Source organism: Carcharhinus amblyrhynchos, chromosome 22 (assembly GCF_965287045.1).
Source record: "Carcharhinus amblyrhynchos chromosome 22, sCarAmb.v2.hapA, whole genome shotgun sequence".
Classification (NCBI taxonomy): Eukaryota; Metazoa; Chordata; class Chondrichthyes; order Carcharhiniformes; family Carcharhinidae; genus Carcharhinus; species Carcharhinus amblyrhynchos.
In genome coordinates, this window is record NC_137345.1 from 39,633,624 (window position 1) to 39,651,361 (window position 17,738).

The 17,738-nt window shown below is 46.0% G+C and overlaps 1 protein-coding gene across 2 annotated transcripts in view; it reads right to left on the reverse strand.

Moving 5' to 3' along the window:
• The window catches only part of LOC145357080 (DENN domain-containing protein 2C-like), a 125,199-nt gene that overhangs the window by 12,756 nt on the left and 94,705 nt on the right, over positions 1-17,738 (reverse strand). For both annotated transcript variants that reach the window (XM_080210174.1, XM_080210176.1), the window contains exons 8-13: positions 13,884-13,928; positions 10,647-10,834; positions 8,157-8,266; positions 7,447-7,516; positions 6,434-6,511; positions 1,992-2,132 (exon numbers count right to left, since the gene is read on the reverse strand). In XM_080210174.1, coding sequence (XP_080066300.1) covers positions 1,992-2,132; positions 6,434-6,511; positions 7,447-7,516; positions 8,157-8,266; positions 10,647-10,834; positions 13,884-13,928 — 632 coding nt within the window. The remainder of the gene's footprint in view (positions 1-1,991; positions 2,133-6,433; positions 6,512-7,446; positions 7,517-8,156; positions 8,267-10,646; positions 10,835-13,883; positions 13,929-17,738) is intronic.

The window sequence follows — 17,738 nt, forward strand, 5'->3', positions numbered from 1 at the left end:
GCACCGCAATGGAATTACAGGCTTTAGGAATAACAACCTGGAATTAAAAAGGGTGGAGGGGAGGGGTGGGGGAGACGCTGGTGATGGGAAGAGCTGGAGAAACATGGTCACAGGCCAGGTCAGAGCAGTCAGGAATGGCCTTAGCCATGGGAAAGCATGGGGAACAGAGGCCCCAAGAATTCCAGAGTCTTTCTCTATCTTCAAATACATGCAGTTACCATTGATGGGCTTGGACAGTTTAATCAGGAAGAAAGTAATCCAAAAGAATTCCTTAAATTTAACTCCCCAGTGTGACACTTTGCGAATACCAATACGAGGGAAAAACAACAATTCGTATTGTATGAGAAGAGAGTGCCATTTGCTTGGCAAATGGACTCTGACTGGTTAGAAGCACTGCTATCAAAAATGCATCAGTTGCTGCTGACTGACAGTTAACTGCCAATGTTTGAAATTTAAATTTCAATTTGACCCTGATTGGTCAAGACATTACCTTGAGGAATGAGTCAGCCAATGGCTGTCACAACCAATATTCAGAAATTACCAAAAAACAGCCCAATCACTTTTCTCGACGAAAGCATGTAAATAATTTGGGTTATGTTCCTGACCTATAATTGTTGCATGAAAAACCATTGGCCGCCCTGAACTGTTAATAAATGGCTAACTTTGAATTTGAATCATAAGAAATATGAGCAGGAATAAGCCATTTGGCCCAGCAAACCTGCACTGCAAGTCAATAAGATCATGATTGATCTGATTGTGGTCTTACGTTCACTTTCTGATCTGTCCCCACTAACCCTAGACTCCCTTACTGATCACAAATCTGTCTCACTCAGCCTTAATTCAATGACCCAGCCTCCACTGCTCTCTGTGGGAGAGAATTCCAAACACTAACAACCATCTGAGAAGAAATTCCCCCCCATCTAAGACTCAAACTTATTATTTTTAAAATATGACCCTGAGTTCTAGATTCCCCCGTGAGTGGGAACATCTCCTCAGCATCCACTTTGTCGAGTTCTGTCAGAACTTTATAAGTTTCAACAAAATAACCTCTCGTTCACCTAAACTCTAAGTATAGGCCCAACCTTTCTCATGAGACAACCCCAAAACCCCAAGAATCAGTGAATTTTCTCTGAACTGCTTCCAATCACAAGTATATCCCTTTTTAAGGAAACCAAAACTGTACACACTATTCTAGGCATTGTCTCACCAATGCTTCGTACAGTTGAGGCAAGACCTCTCTATGTTTACAATCTATCCACTTTTGTAATAAAGGCCAATATTCCACTTGTCTTCCTAATTACTTGCTGCATCTACATGTTAACTCTATGATTCATGGACAAGGACACACAGGTCCCTCTGTACCACAACATTCTGCAATCTCCCTTCATTTAAATAACATTGCTTTTTATTCTTCCTGCAAAGTGGGCAAGTTTCACGGGGTTCACATTTTCCCACATTATACATCACGTGCTAAATTTTTGCCTACCCATTTAACCCATCCAGGGGTTTTGTATCCTCTTTGAAACTTGCCTCTCTTTGTTATCATCAGTAAATTTTGCTCCAATGCAGTCGCCCCCTTCATCCTAGTCATTAATGTAACTCGTGAATCGCTCCAGCTCCTGCAGGACTCCGTTTGTTAGTTTGTCATCCTGAAAATGACCCATTCATCCAAACTCTGTCAGCCCATCCTTTATCCGTTATGACAGACATCATCCCAACACCATGGACTCTCTATCTTGTATACTGACCTTTCATCAAATTAAATCACGTGGCACCTTATTGCATTCCTTTTGAAAATCCAAATAGACTACATCTACTGCTTCCCCTTTAATCACCCTGGATTAATAATTAACATACCAACTCTTCTAACAACTTGTACTTAGTCTGGCCTAGGAATTTTTCACCCCACAGACCACTTCCCCTTTGCACCCCCAGCCTGCCCCTCCCCCGCTGTGTCTGACGGTGTCTGTGTGGATGTACTGACTTTTTACCTCATTTCCTGAGCCGGGGAGGAAGTTTTTGACTTTGATCACTCGGCCGGGTGCTGGGAACGGAGCCTCCATCACACTGCGCATGAAAGGATAGACCAGTGCTGGCGAAATCTCCCTCCTTTTCTCCACTTCATCCAGAACCTGGGGCGTGTACACAGGACGAAGCAGAGTGAGGACAGACAGCAATGGGGATCAGCTTATGTACATAGTGTTCCAGTCAGGGACTGGGGACACAGCCTCTCCTCTGGGAGCTTACAGAGGCTGTAGTATTGTTGAGAACATCCTGCAGGAATGTGATCTCTCTCACTCTCACACACACAGCACTGCTCCTGCCCCAACATACATACTATGAGATGACTTTCAGCCGTTTTTCAAATCAGTGGGTATTTCTTCAAAAGCAAAATCTCTACAAGGTGTGGGTATGAGGGAACTTTCAGGGATTGTGTTCATCTGAAGTTTTGGAATGTGCGTTCTGTTCTATGGAAACTGTGATGTGTTTCAATTCCTTAAAGGAGGTCCGTGAACTATCGTCTGGCAAACATTACCTGAAGGCTTCAGTAAATGCTGTGCCTGTCTGGCCGTGGGGAGTCTCACACAGCTCCGCTTGTCCCCTCTGGTTGCTAACACTCACTATATTAGAATATTAACCAGTGTAAAATAAAGGAGTTAAATTGGAACAACCACAAATCAAACAGAAGTGAGAAGCCCTCGTGCTGAAATTGGACTAGTTCTCACCTCACAATGATAAGTGGAAATGCAGACAGCAGACAGCAATAATACTTCACCAGCAGTGTAATATTTTAATGCTTTTCTGAGTCTAGGCATTAACATAGAAACATAAAAAATAGGAGCAGGAGGAGACTATCTGGCCCTTGGAGCCTGCTCCACAATTCATCAGGTCCAACTGCAGCCCCGTCCAGCTGGTCAATAGCCTGATCCTGCTTTCCCCCCATACCCTTTGATCCTGTTTGCCCCATGTGCGATATCCAGCCACCTCTTGAACACATTCAATGTTTTGGCATCAACTTCTTCCTGTGATAATGAATTTCACTCTTTGGGTGAAGAAACGTCTCCTCATCTCTGTCCTAAATGGTCTACGCTCAATCCTCTGACTGTGACCCCAGTTAAGATGCATTTTTGAGAGATATCTTGATTTGTAACTGAACCATGTCTGTAATGCTGACTTTCAATCTTGCATGCAGTGTTTCAAAGTTTATTTGCAAGCATACCTGAATACTTTGGAAGTGGGTTATTATTATTTTAATAATAAGAATGTTGGCGTTTTTATTTGTTTTTTTTGGCTACGACCTTGACAGCTGGCCACCAGAAGATCACGAGCACTCTTGTGCTTTACTCCCGCCTACAAGGAGAGGCGCTACAGCTTCTGCTGAGTGTCTTTCTGACGGACATGGTTCCAACTGTCAACATCGAGTTGAGTTCTAACTCAATCCATAGTTCTAAACATTATTAGATAACAATCCTGGTGCAACTGGGTGGCACAGTGGTTGGTACTGCTGCCCCACAGCGCCAGGGACCCAGGTTCAATTTCAGCCTTGGGTCACTGTGTGCAGAGTCTGTACTTTCTCCCCGTGTCTGCATGAGTTTCCTCCAGGTGCTCCAGTTTCCTCCCACACTCCAAAGATGTGAAGGTTAGGTGGATTGGCCACAAGAAATTGCCCCTTAGTATCCCAAGATGTGTAGATTTGGGGGAATTAACCATGGTAAATGCATGGGGTTACAGGGATGGGGTGGGCCTGGTAAGATGCTCTTTTGGAGAGTCGGTGCAGACTTGATGGGCTGAATGGCCTCTTTCTGCACTGAATGGATTCCTATTCTATAGGTTATTATGGAGGAAGGCCATTCAGCCCATCTTACATCATTCAACCCTACACTTCCTGCATTAAAACATTAAATCATCAGAATGCAAACCATGGTTGCTGGAGGTTATTTAGTCATCAGTACGTGAAGCGGTGGGGGGATATTGGGGAACAAAGAGAGAACACCTTCTGGCATGAGGAGGTAGAATGACGAAGAACCTTGCTTACAGGGGGACCTGCTGTGAAATCATTCCACTCTCTCTGCCGAGATCACTGACAACAACGGGGAAGATAAATTCTGACAACGTTCTGGCCCGTGAATCAGCCTGGGCCAGCACTGACTGATCATTCAGTTTGACCGATTATCTGCATTGTGCTCAGTTTGGTTTTAAAAGCAGCCGACAAACTCTGCCTCTGTGTTCTGGTACAAGGACATTCAAAGCTGCTCCTGAATGAAGGCCGATCTTTGGACTAAATTGTCCAAACTAGTTTTCAGCTACATTACTTGCTTGATCAGTTAAACTAAATGATGCGGCTGTATCATCCTGGCTCCCCTCCCTAAAGAGGCGAGAAGCTGCCAAAGGAAATACTCACCAACTCCTTAAAATACACAAGGCGCCAGGCCAGAAAAAACAGGCCAAGGGGAAGGCGCAGCCTCACTAACGCTTCCTGTGTGTTTCCTACTTTAGCACATCCGAGGTTTGTTTGGTCAGGAATGAGTTGTGGTGCGTTTATCTGAAGTGTCAGGACCGGACATCCGGAATCTCATCCATGGAGAGGCATTGAGATTTTCTCTTGGGGGGGGGGGGGGGGGGGTGGGGGTGATGCTACTTACAGCCTTGGCCTTGCTTGGGACGCGCACGCACACACTCTCTCTCCCCCTTCCCCCAACTTTTACACTCACCCCCTCTCTGTTCACCCCCAGAAATAGGACATGTGAGACCAACTCCAATCACCCCTCCACCAGCACCCCCAACATGCACACGCAACGTTAGTTCTCCACATTTTTTTTTGTTCATTGGTGGGACATGGGTGTCACTGGCTGGGCCAGTATTTATTGCCCATCCCTAGTTGCCCTTGAGAAGGTGGTGGTGAGCTGCCTTCTTGAATCACTGCAGTCCATGTTCTGTGGGTTGACCCACAATACCGTTAGGGAGGGAATTCCAGGATTTTGACCCAGCGACTGTGGAGGAACAGTGATATATTTCAAAGTCAGGATGGTGAGTGGCTTGGAGGACCACTCGGAAGTGGGTGGGTGGGTGGGTGGGTGGGTGGGAAGAGGGTGACTGGAATCTGATAGACACTATTTAACCTGGAATACTAAAGCAGAGAACAAACGTGCCACAAGAGAGAGCAGATAGGAAAGGAGTGACTTTTTGGGAAGTTGGGTGGCACGGTGGCACTGTGGTAGGCACAGCTGCCTCACAGCACCAGGGACTGCGGTGCGATTCCTGGCTTGGGTCAGTGTCTGTGTGGAGTCTGCACATTCTCCTGATGTCTGCGTGGGTTTCCTTCGGGTGCTCCGGTTTCCTCCCACATTCCAAAGGTGTGTGGGTTAGGTTGATTGGCCGTGCTAAATTGCCCGAGAGTCCCAGAATGTGTAGGTTAGAGGGATTAACGGGATAAACGGGATAACTGTGAGGCGTTGTGGGGATAGGGCCTGGGGAGGGATTGTTGGTGCAGAGTCGATGGGCCAAATGGCCTTTTTCTGCACTGTAGGGCTTCTATGAATCTATTAAAGGTGCTATACAAGTGCTGGTTGTTGTAAAGGTGCTATATAAACGTGGATCGTTGTTGAGAACTGTGGAAAAGCAGACGGGGATAGTTAATTTCAATAGACCAGGGGGTCAATAAGGAGTGATGGACGCCCGAGATAAGAGATTTCTAACTTGGTAAATGTGTGGTTATAGAATTCCTTTCCAGTGTTAGGGGTTGCAACATTCGGCAAATGTGAATATTCCAGATTAGATTATATGACGGAGAGAGAGGGGTTGAAGGGATTGGAGATGGTAGGTGGACAGTTTGCTCACGCATGGTACTCCTTTCCTGTCTCTGAACGGTATGTTTTGTCTGTATCGTGCGCAAGAAACAATACTTTTCACTGTACGTTAATACACGTGACAAATCCGGCTCACTCACTCAGGTTAGACTCCATCACCAGGTGACAGGGCAGTGGGGTCAGGGGGTGGGGGTCACTGCGACAGGGTAGCCGGGGGGGGGGGGGGGGGGTCACTGCGACAGGGTGGCTGGGGGGTGAGGGGGGGGGTGTGCAGGGGGGTGGGGGGGGGTGTGGGGGGTGGGTCACCGCGACAGGGTGACTAGGGGGTGGGGGTCACCGCGACAGGGTGACCTGGGGGGGGGGGGGGGGGTCACCGCGACAGGGTGGCTGGGGGGGGTGGGGGGTCACCGCGACAGGGTGACCAGGGGGTGTGGGGGGTGGGTCACCGCGACAGGGTGGCTGGGGGGGGGGGTCACCGCGACAGGGTGACCAGGGGTGTGGGGGGTGGGGGTCACCGCGACAGGGTGGCTGGGGGGTGGGGGGGGGGGTGGGGCAGTGTGCAGGGCAATAGGGGGCATTAGCACTCAGTGCTGGGTGGAAATTGGAAAACATTGATCTGAACTCACCTTCGAGAAGAGGTTGAAGCAGCCCAGGCGACTAACCATACAATAAACCTCCGGCAACCTCTTCCCTTTCCCATTCGGCTGAAATGAAGACAAGAAACAAAAGGCCATTAAAGAAATTGTTTGGCAGCTTCAGAATGAGAATTACAACTTGCAAGAGAACTCTGGCAAAGTGACAAATTGCTGTCTCCTCCAAACAGTGAATGGCTCAGTTCCACCCCACCCCCATCCTGTCCACGGGCTGTATATTTACAATAGGTTTCAGCTCAGTAAATTTACAGTCACCACCTTACCACCCCTCAGCCCTCCTCTGTTTCCAGCAATGACCCAGCACAACAGCCTCTGCTAACACCAAGCCATGGCTCTGCCAGGCTTCCTGCCACCCATCAGTGCCAGTGGTTGCCTGTCCCTTTGCCAGGCAGAGTGGAGAGCAGCCCAGTGGGGTGAGCATTGTCCAGTGTCAGCAACGAACCCGGAGATCTGGTCACTGCTGTCTCTCCACAGGCGCTGTCCATTGGCTCTCATTGTCAGCCATCACCCCCTGCCCCCTTCCCACGCAGACTTGGTAAAGACTGAACTCTAAGCCCTCTAAGTGAAAAAAAAGTCCCAAAATATCCAATGAGGCTTTAAATTTTGATTTATTAATGTCAAATGTATTAACATACAGTGAAAAGTATTGTTTCTTGCACACTATACAGACAAAGCATACCGTTCAGAGAGGGAAACAAGAGAGTGCAGAATATAGTGTTAGTGAAATAGCTAAGCAGACACTTAGCTTTAAGGGGCTTTAAATTTTGCTACGCTCCTGCACGTGTGTGTACCAGGCTTGGTGTGGGGTCTGTTTATGTGATATCTGGGAGTTAACCGAGGTGCAGTGAGGCCAGCTAGCTACGCTGGGCCTCTGGCAGAGCTCGCTGCAACCTTTTAGCTGTAACTGCTGAATTAGTGCAAAGCAAGTCTGTGCAAATCCCCACATTGTTCACATTTACACATGCGAATTGGAGCAAAGGACTTACCAAGAGTTTGCGACAGTAGCCAAACCTCCTGCTTCCGTCCTCACCAGTCAGGACAAAGGAAAATGTCTCACTGTTGATATAATGAATGATGATCTGATAACAATATGGAATTCATCAGAAGAACATCCCACCCTCCCAGCAAACAGATACGATGACTCACCCCTCAGTGTTTACACGGCATCAGCTAAGGATTACTTTATCAGCAACACCACCCGTTTTTAACATTATCTGATCCAAATACTCTCTGACTGGTTGCAAATGGACCCATGGCACCGCTGAGGTAGAGTAGGGGAACTCTCGCTGCTACTGTGCCCAGTATTTATCCCTCAAACATGACCCATTTGGACACAATCACACTGCTGTTTTTTGAGAGCTGTGAGTGTGAAAGCTGGCTGGTGCATTTCACATTGAGACAGTGACTACACTTCAAAATGCTTCATTTACTGTGGTCATGAAAGCAACAGTCTGAATATAAATCTGGTCATTCTCTGGAGATATTCCTATTGCACTGTTGAAGCCTTGCTGACAGATGTGTTGCTGCTGCCACACTTGCACTCCCTCTCCAGCAGCAAGGTGTTCCTGAGGAAACCTTACAGCACGTTAATCTCCTGGAGTAAAATGTACAAAGCCGCTGTAATCTAGAATATTAACACAGTGAGTGGCTGAGATTTCATTGCTCCTGAACACGCGCTTATTACCAAAATCCATACCTGGTCAACTGAGAAACTGCAACCCATTCACTGACATCTGGAAAGCAGAATTGGGGAATAGCTTTCAGTCTCTCCTCAGCGTCACGTGCCTGTCTTGTTGACTTCTCCAGCTGCATCAGAACATAGGAACAAGTCTCCAGTGAAGTAACCTGGCACTATTACAGTCACACACACAGCTGAAGAGTTCTGTATCTTTCTCTCCTCTGACTATTTTCTCCCCTGTTGGAGCCACTGGTGATTTTCAGTCTGGTACCTAAACGGCCGTCCTTTGGCTGGGTTTCTCAAGTACCAGTAGAGGGAAGGAGTGAATCGTAAAGAAATCCTGTTTCCGTCACAGCCAACATTCTGCTCAAATCAAACATGTAACACTGTATTCCCTTTGAGAGATCCTGGCCTGAATTCTCCGACCGTTCACGTCCCACTGCCGCTGCCAGCAAGGATGGGGAAATGTGGCACTCAGCCAAAGCTCCATTCACTGCAGCGGGACTGGAGAATCCCAGCTGCCAGTGAGGCTAGAGGATTTGGCACACACGCATGCACACAGACAGAAATGAAGCTGAGTTGCATAGTATAAAACTCTGAGTCAACCATGCTACATCCATGATCCAATTTGGTTGCTAAGATGATCTTGTCTCTTCAGTCTTGCATGGACCATTTCACCAAACATCACTGGACCAAATGGTAATTACAAAACAGAGGCTTACACTAGATATCCTGTTAAATGGGTTGCTGCACTGTGGGATTAACCATCACCTTTTAACAAGTTACATGCTAAAAACAACATTTATTACTTGTTGTAACCAACTGAGTCACTCCACCAGGCAGCAAGACAACATGCTGACAAGCTGAATGCATCAGGCTAAACCAGAAAAACATTTATTGTGAGATATAAACTTACATAGAAACACTAACTGGTACAAGTGTAATTCTTGAACGTAACTGAGTATATGTTCATCTTGCAGCACTTTGACGTACTCATTGCAAGTACAAGGTGTACCTCTTTCAGCTCAGGGAATGATACAGGGCTTTACATGGGAGCCACTCTGCCGTGTACACAAAGTGTTTCGGGAGAAAGCCTGAACTGTATCATCTCACTGTTCAACAGATGATACAAAAATTTTAACACACCAGGATAGTAGCTAATTGAGCACTACACCGAAGGAACAATATTAAATTTTAATTCACTATCACATGGAGTAGACGAGGCATTTGGCAAAAATTCATTTAAGGGAAAACTGGATAAGTACATGAGGGGGAGAAAAGAAATGGAAGTATTATGTTGATGATAGGGAATGAAACATGGAGTGGGAGAAGGCTCTGTGATATAAATTCTACGGCACAGTGGTTAGCACTGCTGCCTCACAGAGCCGGGGACCTGGATTCAATTCTAGCCTTGGATGACTGTGTGGAGTTGGCATATTCTTCCTGCGACTGTGGGTTTCCTCTGAGTGCTCTGGTTTCCTCCTATTGTCCAATGATGTGCACGTTAAGTGGATTGGCCATGCTAAATTGTCCCTTAGAGTCCAAAGCTGTGTAGGTTAGATGGATTAAGCAAAGTAAATGCGTGGAGAGACTGGGGTAGGGCAGGGCATGGGGCCTGGGTAAGCTGCAGACTCGATGGGTAGAATACCTTGCTTCTACACAGTAGAATTCTATGATTCTCTCTAAATAAGCATAAAAGATATTCATGCTAAGATTTGTTTCATTAATTTGTCGTCACTCTCCATAATCTGTCTTGTCTGTGGAAGCTGCTGTAAACTGGAAGCTAAAGAATGTTCTTGGTTGAGGGTATTGGAGGCAAATAATGAAAGAAGTTACTTTAAAGAAGTGAAAACCTCACTGATATACTTTGGGACTGGGCTTGTAACACAGGACAACCAAGGACACAAGTCAGGAATTAGTGACGAGAATGGTCGCCCAGTTTGATTCTCCAAAGGATTGTAGAATTGATAAAGGGGAGGTTGAGAGAGGTGAAGGGTTCTGTGTTTCTGGGGATTGGGAAGAATTAAGTTCCAAGTTGGAGATAACAGGAAATCAAACCAGAACTTAAAGTTTATTTATTAGTGTCACAAATAGGCATACATTAACACTCAATGAAGTTACTGTGAAAAATCCCCTAGCCGCCACACTCTGACACCTGTTCAGGTACACTGAGGGAGAATTTTGCACGGACAATGCACCCAACCAGCACGTCTTTCTGACTGTGGAAGGAAACTGGAGCACCCGGAGGAAACCCACGCAGACACAGGGAGAACATACAGACTCTGCACAGACAGTGATCCAAGGCCAGAATTGAACCCAGGTCCCTGGTGCTGTGAGACGGCAGCGCTAACCACTGCCACAATGCTGCCCTAGGCAGGCTAGGAGGAGAAGAGACTGTGTAAGAAAGGAAAAGAAAGAGACAAGAAAGGATGAGGTGCAGGAAGTTGTTCAAAGCTGGAAGCAGCATGGTGATCATCACACATTCAGCCACAGAGCTGCCAATCTCACCTTACTCGGAAACTGCTGAGTGACTTGAGGCTCATAGGTGTTTGTGAGAGCTTTCTTCCGAAGCGAGACAACCACAAAGTACTCGAAGAGTTTCTGTTCCTGTAACTCGATTAAATCTCGCTCCAGAGTTTGATAGCGAGTGTTCCTTTTCAATGTGGAATGCACGTATACCAAACGCTGATTATGAGCTGTAAACAGGCAGGAGAGAAAGATCAATAAGAAATACTCTTGGCAATTATCATGGATATAAAAACAGGCAGATATGCAGGCTGAGAGAGTCTGATACACCAGGGCTCGCAACTGGGGGGCTGAAGCCCCTAGGAGTTCATGAGGAGGTCCTCCGAAGTTAATTATATATGTTACAGCTTAAAGTTTGCTTATTAGCATCACAATTTGGCTTACATTAACACTGCAATGGAGCTACTGTGAAAATCCCCTGGTCGCCACACTCCACTGTCTGTTCAGGTACACTGAGAGAGAATTTAGCATGACCAACGTACCTAACCAGACGTCTTTCAGACAATGGGAGGAAACCCTCGCAAGACACAGGGAGAAAGTGCAGACTCCGCACTGACACTGATCCAAGCCAGGAATTGAACCTGGGTCCCTGGCGCTGTGAGGCAGCAGTGCTAACCACCATGCCACCCCGATATCTAACCTCATTCGTAAGTGGAAAGTTGGATTGATCAGATCCAGAACCAATTCATGCTCTTATACCTGCTATGTTTCGCTCCCTAATCTTTCTCCAAATATCAGAACTACCCTCAGTAAAGTAATTCTGATTGCTTTTGATATTCAAACACATACCTCCTCTCTCTTGACGGGCAACACGTCAGCTCAGTGACTATCACCGTCTGCTGTACAGTTACAGGGACCCGGGTCAGATCTCCGGCTTGGATCAATGTCTGTGGGAGTCTGCACATTCTCCCCGTACCTGCGTGGGTTTTCTCCGGGTGCTCCGGTTTCCTCCCACACCCCAAAAATGTGCTTTTTAGGCTGATTGGAGTCAATAAATTGTCCCTTAATTGGATCTCCCTTAATCTGGCGTACATATAATTCCTAAATTTCCACCCCCTTTATTGTGGAGTTCCACTAGAGGTAGACAAAAACATCGATGAGCGACTCAAGACTCGAATAAGGCACTCACTGTGTTAAAATGGGCGGCAGGGGCTTGTAGGGTGGAAGGGCCTGTTTCCTGTGCTGTGTTGTTCTTCCTTACCCCCATTCTCCCCTTGCTACTTTTACTGTTCAATGAGTCTCACCCACCTCAGATTTTAAAAAGGAGGAGGCTTGGATTATCATTCACCAAGGCTCCTCTGACAGCACTTCCCAAACCCACGACCACTACCAGATAGGAGGACAAGGGTAGCAGACACCTAGGAACACCATCACCTGGGGGTTCCCCTCCCAATCACTCACCATCCTGACTTGGAAATTTATCGCCTTCACTGTCACTGGGTCAAATCCTGGAATTCCTTCCCTAACAGTACTATGGACGTACCCAAACCTCAGGGATGACAGCAGTTCAAGAAGGCAGCTCCAGCGTCGTCTCACGGGCAATAAAGCTGGGCACATCCAGAGCACTAATATTTGAGATAAAAATAACACTCCTGCGAATAGCTAAAGAGGGACCCTCAAACTGTAATGTCACTGGGTCACCTATGGAGTAAATACTGATAAGGGGGATGAGTGAAAATTTCACAGTTACACATCATATCACCATCTCACACGTACGTGCAGTAACATCACTGAATTTGAGTATCTTTATCACCATTAAGGACAATGTCGCTCTCACTGAATTCATAAAAACAGATCTAATTAGTAGGGACCTGCCTGGAGCTATGAGATTGCAGGCTTCGTTACAGAGGATTGAGGGTTTTTTTTAATTCATTCATAGGATTTGGGGTTATTGACCAGGTAAGGATGATAGGTTTCCTTCCCTAAAGGACATCAGTGAACCAGACAGGTTTTTATGACAATCAGCAATAGTTTCATAGTCATCGTTAGATTTTTAATTCTAGATTTTGATTGAATTGAAATTCCACCATTTGTGGTGGAGGGACCGAGATGGAGCATTACACCACTTCAATGTCAAAAGTGTCGCGTCTTCAGTGAGGCTTAGCTGCAATCTTTGTAGAATCAGCTGCCTGGTACGTCAGATTACCCGATGGATCTGGAAAATCAGGGTTTGAATACGCCACCCATCAGCGAGTGATAATCCTTCTTACAGGTGGATGCTGTTTGGACTAACCTGACCGCATTCCCTTCGTATAAAGTCTTCAGGAGGAACACAGGGAACAGAATTATAGGGAGGGGATAGCTTGATCTTACAATTGGACATAGCTCGGCACAACATTGAGGGCCGAAGGGCCTGTACTGTGCTGTAATGTTCTATGTCTATGTAACAATAAGGAAATCCCCAGGTACAGGAAGCTTGAGGAGACCCAGGTGGAAGGTAAGGAATGCAAACTTCAGTCTGCATCAATAGATTAGAGCTTTTGTAATCTGGAGCAACCGACCGGGATTCTTACAGCACAAAGCGGTTTAAGTGAATAGTATACATGTGTTTAAGGGGCAGTCTTGGTGATGTGAGGGAGAAGGGAATAAAAGATTATGCTGATAAAGTTTGATGAAGATAGTTGGGTGGAGGCTCAAATGGAGCATAAACATTGGCTTGGTCAGGTAGAACAGGTTCCTGTAGTGTATATTCCATGTGATCCTACACTGACTCAGATTCATAGAATCCCTGCACTGCAGAAGGAGGCCATTTGGCCCATCAAATCTGCACCAACCACAATCCCACCCAGGCCTATTCCTGTAATACTACATACTTACCTCTGCTACTAGGGTCAATTTAGCATGTCCAATCCAGCTAACCCACAAATCTTTGGAATGTGGGAGGAAACCGGAGCACCCAGAGGAAACTCACGCAGACATGGGGAGAACATGCAAACCCCACACAGTGAGCCAAGACTGGAACTGAATCTGGATCCCTGGCGCTGTGAAGCAGCCATGCTAACCACTGTCCCACCGTGCTCTCTGACTGACTCAGGGTTGCGCTCCCTCACCATCAGAATGGACAGCATGGTTTTTGGTAAAGAAGGCTGATAGGTTTATTGCAGTTTAACCTTCAATACCTTGCACAGCCAAATCTAGCAGCCCTTTGTCACCCAGGGTACAAGCCAATGCTGACAATAAGTTACAAAATGCACACCCGCTGACGCACCAATCCCTTACCTCTCTGTTGTTCCTCTGTATCACTCTCTGTCTCGCTGTTCTCATCTGTAAGATGCAAGAACACAGGTGAGTTTGCAAAGCACCAACTGTACTTGGCTTAAGAGACAGACTCACATCTCTCCCAAAACACAACATCATCAACTTTGCAACTGAATAGTGAGAATCCTTTGATTCTTTCACAGGGAATGGCTAAATGCACCAACTGACCCTTGGCTCCTGCACACCAACAACACCATCAGCTGAATGGATTCCTGGTGTTTTTTTTAAGCTGCTCCATTATTAAGTTTTAATGAAAGCTCATTGATCTGAAGCATTAACCCTGTTTCTCTCAGTACAGATACTACCCGACCTACTGAGATTCCCCAGCATTATCTCACATTTCCAGCAGCTGCAGTGTTTTGCTTGTCTGAAATTTCCAGATGTTTCATTTGTGTTTTGGATTTGCACCTTCCAATCCACAACTTTCCCTTCCCAAGTAATGGCACAAGACTCTGGTTCTTAACAAGTAGAGCACAACAGCTTATAACATGAGCACGGCAGCTCCTTATCAGAAAACCATACTGTGTGCGCTGAAACAGTATATTGAACAATGCTACTAGAGGTCCTCCACAGACATATTAAACCAGATGTGCCAGGAGTTTAGCTTATAAAGTTTATTTATTTATAGGTGTCACAAATTGGCTTACATTAACACTGTAAGGAAGTTACTGTGAAAATCCCCTAGTCACCACATTCTGGCGCCTGTTCGGGTACACTGAAGGAGAATTTAGCATTACCAATACATCTAACCAGCATGTCTTTTGGACTGTGGAAAGAAACCAGAGCACCTGGAGGAAACCCACGAAGACATGGGGAGAATGTGGAGACTCCACACAGACAGTGACCCAAGCTGGGAATCAAACTCGGGTCCCTGGTGCTGAGAGGCAGCAGTGCTAATCACTGTGCCAGTAACGAGATCTACCTTATTGACAGTCTTTCCCAGCACAATCTGCCAGTGTAGTTGTCCCACCCTCTCCCACAAGGGCATTCAAACACGTTGCACAGTATAGGCATTTTTAAAAAATTGACAAGCAGTATGAGAAAAATGCACCAAGAATATTCTTGCACACAATTTCCTTCCCTATTAGTAATACCCACTCTGATATTCAATGAGATTATGGCTGATCTTCTAATTCAGTATCGTCTCACTCCCTCTCTGTCTCTACCCTGCCCTGGAACTCGGACACTGGTCAAATCTATACCTCTTAAAAACAGTCTGGCTGAAACTGGCTAAGTCAGCACAGCTCCTGATACTCTCTCCTTTGGGTTGATGTTCATTGTTGTTTGATTACTCTGGTGCAGAGCACCATGAGATAATTTGCTATATTAAATACACTATCTAAATGAAAGTTGAGTGATTTATTTCCATTGAGTTTCATACCATGCATGCACCAAGTGTGTAGGAAACGTGCAGTCAATTGGAAACTAGTTTCAATCGATGTTTTGACCACCCCTGCACACTTATACGTTTAGCTATAGAGGCAGTGGTACATGGGTGGGGTTTTACTGTGAAAATGTTCACTAGCAGCGTAAACCCACTGCATTCCCAGCTGCTGTGATATTAAGCAGGAAGAATTGGGCCCATCGGGTCTGCACTGACACGTGAGAAATACGCAAGAAACACCTGACCTCCCACCTAAACCAGGCTCCAGCTAAAAGTAGGCCGGGCCTACTTAACAAATGTGACAGTGCATCGATATCACCGGCACGACAACACCAACAGACTCTCACAAGCTGATCGCCAGAGATACAATTGTTCAGGGATGTCCTGTAATGGGGATGTGACGTCTTGCTATTTTTCTGCTGTTCTCAGTTGCTCAGGAAGCCATATCAGCTCATATCTGCCTCTCCCTACAGCACGGCATAAACTCAGCAAGTCAACCAAGTGTGGAATCACGAGACTGGATAGGAATGCTGCCTGTGCAATGTGCAGGCAACCCAACCTGTCACACCATGGCTACACGTTCATTTAAAAGTTCTCTTGGATCCAGGTATCTGCATGTGGTAAATGGGAAGTGGTTTGGTCCATTGAATTCTGTGCCTGCTTCTGACTCATTTCCTGAGGGGAATCTGTTTCACTGTAGATTCTCTGGATTAAGGAGCTAATTCTGCTGAATCAGAATGCTCACCTGGAGGGAAATCACAGAGGGTCAGAGAGGGTGGTGGGGTCTGACACACAGATCCTTCCTTCTCAGCTGAATATAACCTTTCTAACCATCCCACAAATGCAAGTATTTCCTTGCGATCTAGCTAGATTCCAAGTACAAACGTAATCAAAAACCCAAGGATTATATTATTGCCTGCGTGTTGTACAGACATCCTCATCCCACCCTATTGATGATGCTTTGAGGCACAGTGGTTTAGCACTGCTGCCTCACGGTACCAGGGGCCTGGATTCAATTCCTGGCTTGGGTCACTGTCTGTGTGGAGTTTGCACGTTCTCCCCATATCTGTGTGGGTTCCCGCCGGGTGCTCCGGCTTCCTCCCATACTCCAAAAGATGTGCGGGTTAGGTTGGTTGACCATGTTAAATTGCCCCTTAGTGTCAGGGGGACTGATAGGGTAAATATGTGGGGTTACGGGTCTAGGGTGGGATTGTTGTCAGTGCAGGTTCAATGGGCCGAATGGCATCCTTCTGCACTGTAGGGATTCTATAAATCAGTGCAGTCGGTTTGTATTTTCACATCGTGTGGTAAATCCTCCCTCCACTTTTATAGATCTGATTCATTGGGTTATTTTCCTTTACTCTAATTAAAGGGAAAACTTTACTGTTTCTTCTTTTCAACTGATTTCAAGTTCGAGTGTTGAACTGTCCCAGTTTAAATCATTCATATGTATAAGAACTGGCAAACAAATCTACATTCTCTTTTTTTTAAATAAAATTGCAGTTATTCCCTTGCTTCAGTTTCTATTCCTCGATAATTGTAACCATGCCCATGGTTTGATGGCTCTTCAGCCTGTCCTGTTCAATCTTTGACACTTAAAGCAGCTCTGTAGCTGACATGTAACTGACACGGAGTACATGTCAGTCATAAATCATACAATTCTCTCTCTTTGAATTCTCCTCCCTTTCAGGTACCGGGCCCTGACAGGGTGTTGGTGACCATGGACCTCTGAGTTCACCTTGCTCTTAGCTGTGGATAATTTTTTTTTGACAGAAGCACCTTGGACAGCATTCTTTCCAGATGTATCACAGCTTGGTATGGCTCCTAATCTATCCAAGAAACTACAAAAGGTTGTGAATGGAGCCCAATCCACCACTCAAACCAGCCTCCCATCCATTGACTCTGTCTACACTTCCTGCTGCCTTGGCAAAGCAGCCAGCATAATTAAGGACCCCACGCACCCCGGATATTCTCTCGTCCACCTTCTTCTGTCGGGAAAAAGATACCAAAGTCTGAGATTGCGTACCAACCAACTCAAGAACAGCTTCTTCCCTGCTGCCATCAGACTTTTGAATGGATTTACCTCATAGAAAGTTGACCTTTCTCTACACCCTAGTTATGACTGTAACACCTCACCCTGCACTCTCTCCTTCCCTTTCCCCTATGTACTCTATGAACTGTATGCTTTGTACGCAACAAACAATTCTTTTCCTGTATCCCAATTCATGTGACAATAATAAATCTATTCAAAAAATCTATTCTATTGCCAGGTTCTTGAAAGGGATCGATCTTTGTGTTCCTCATCTCTTTCACTATCGATGCTTCCCTTCAGCCTCAGATCTTCTAGGCCCTGATTTCTTAATCTGCGCCCCAGAAATTGCCACTCTCAAACTTTGAATAACTCCAGTCTGGAGGTGACAGTGGTTTCTGCG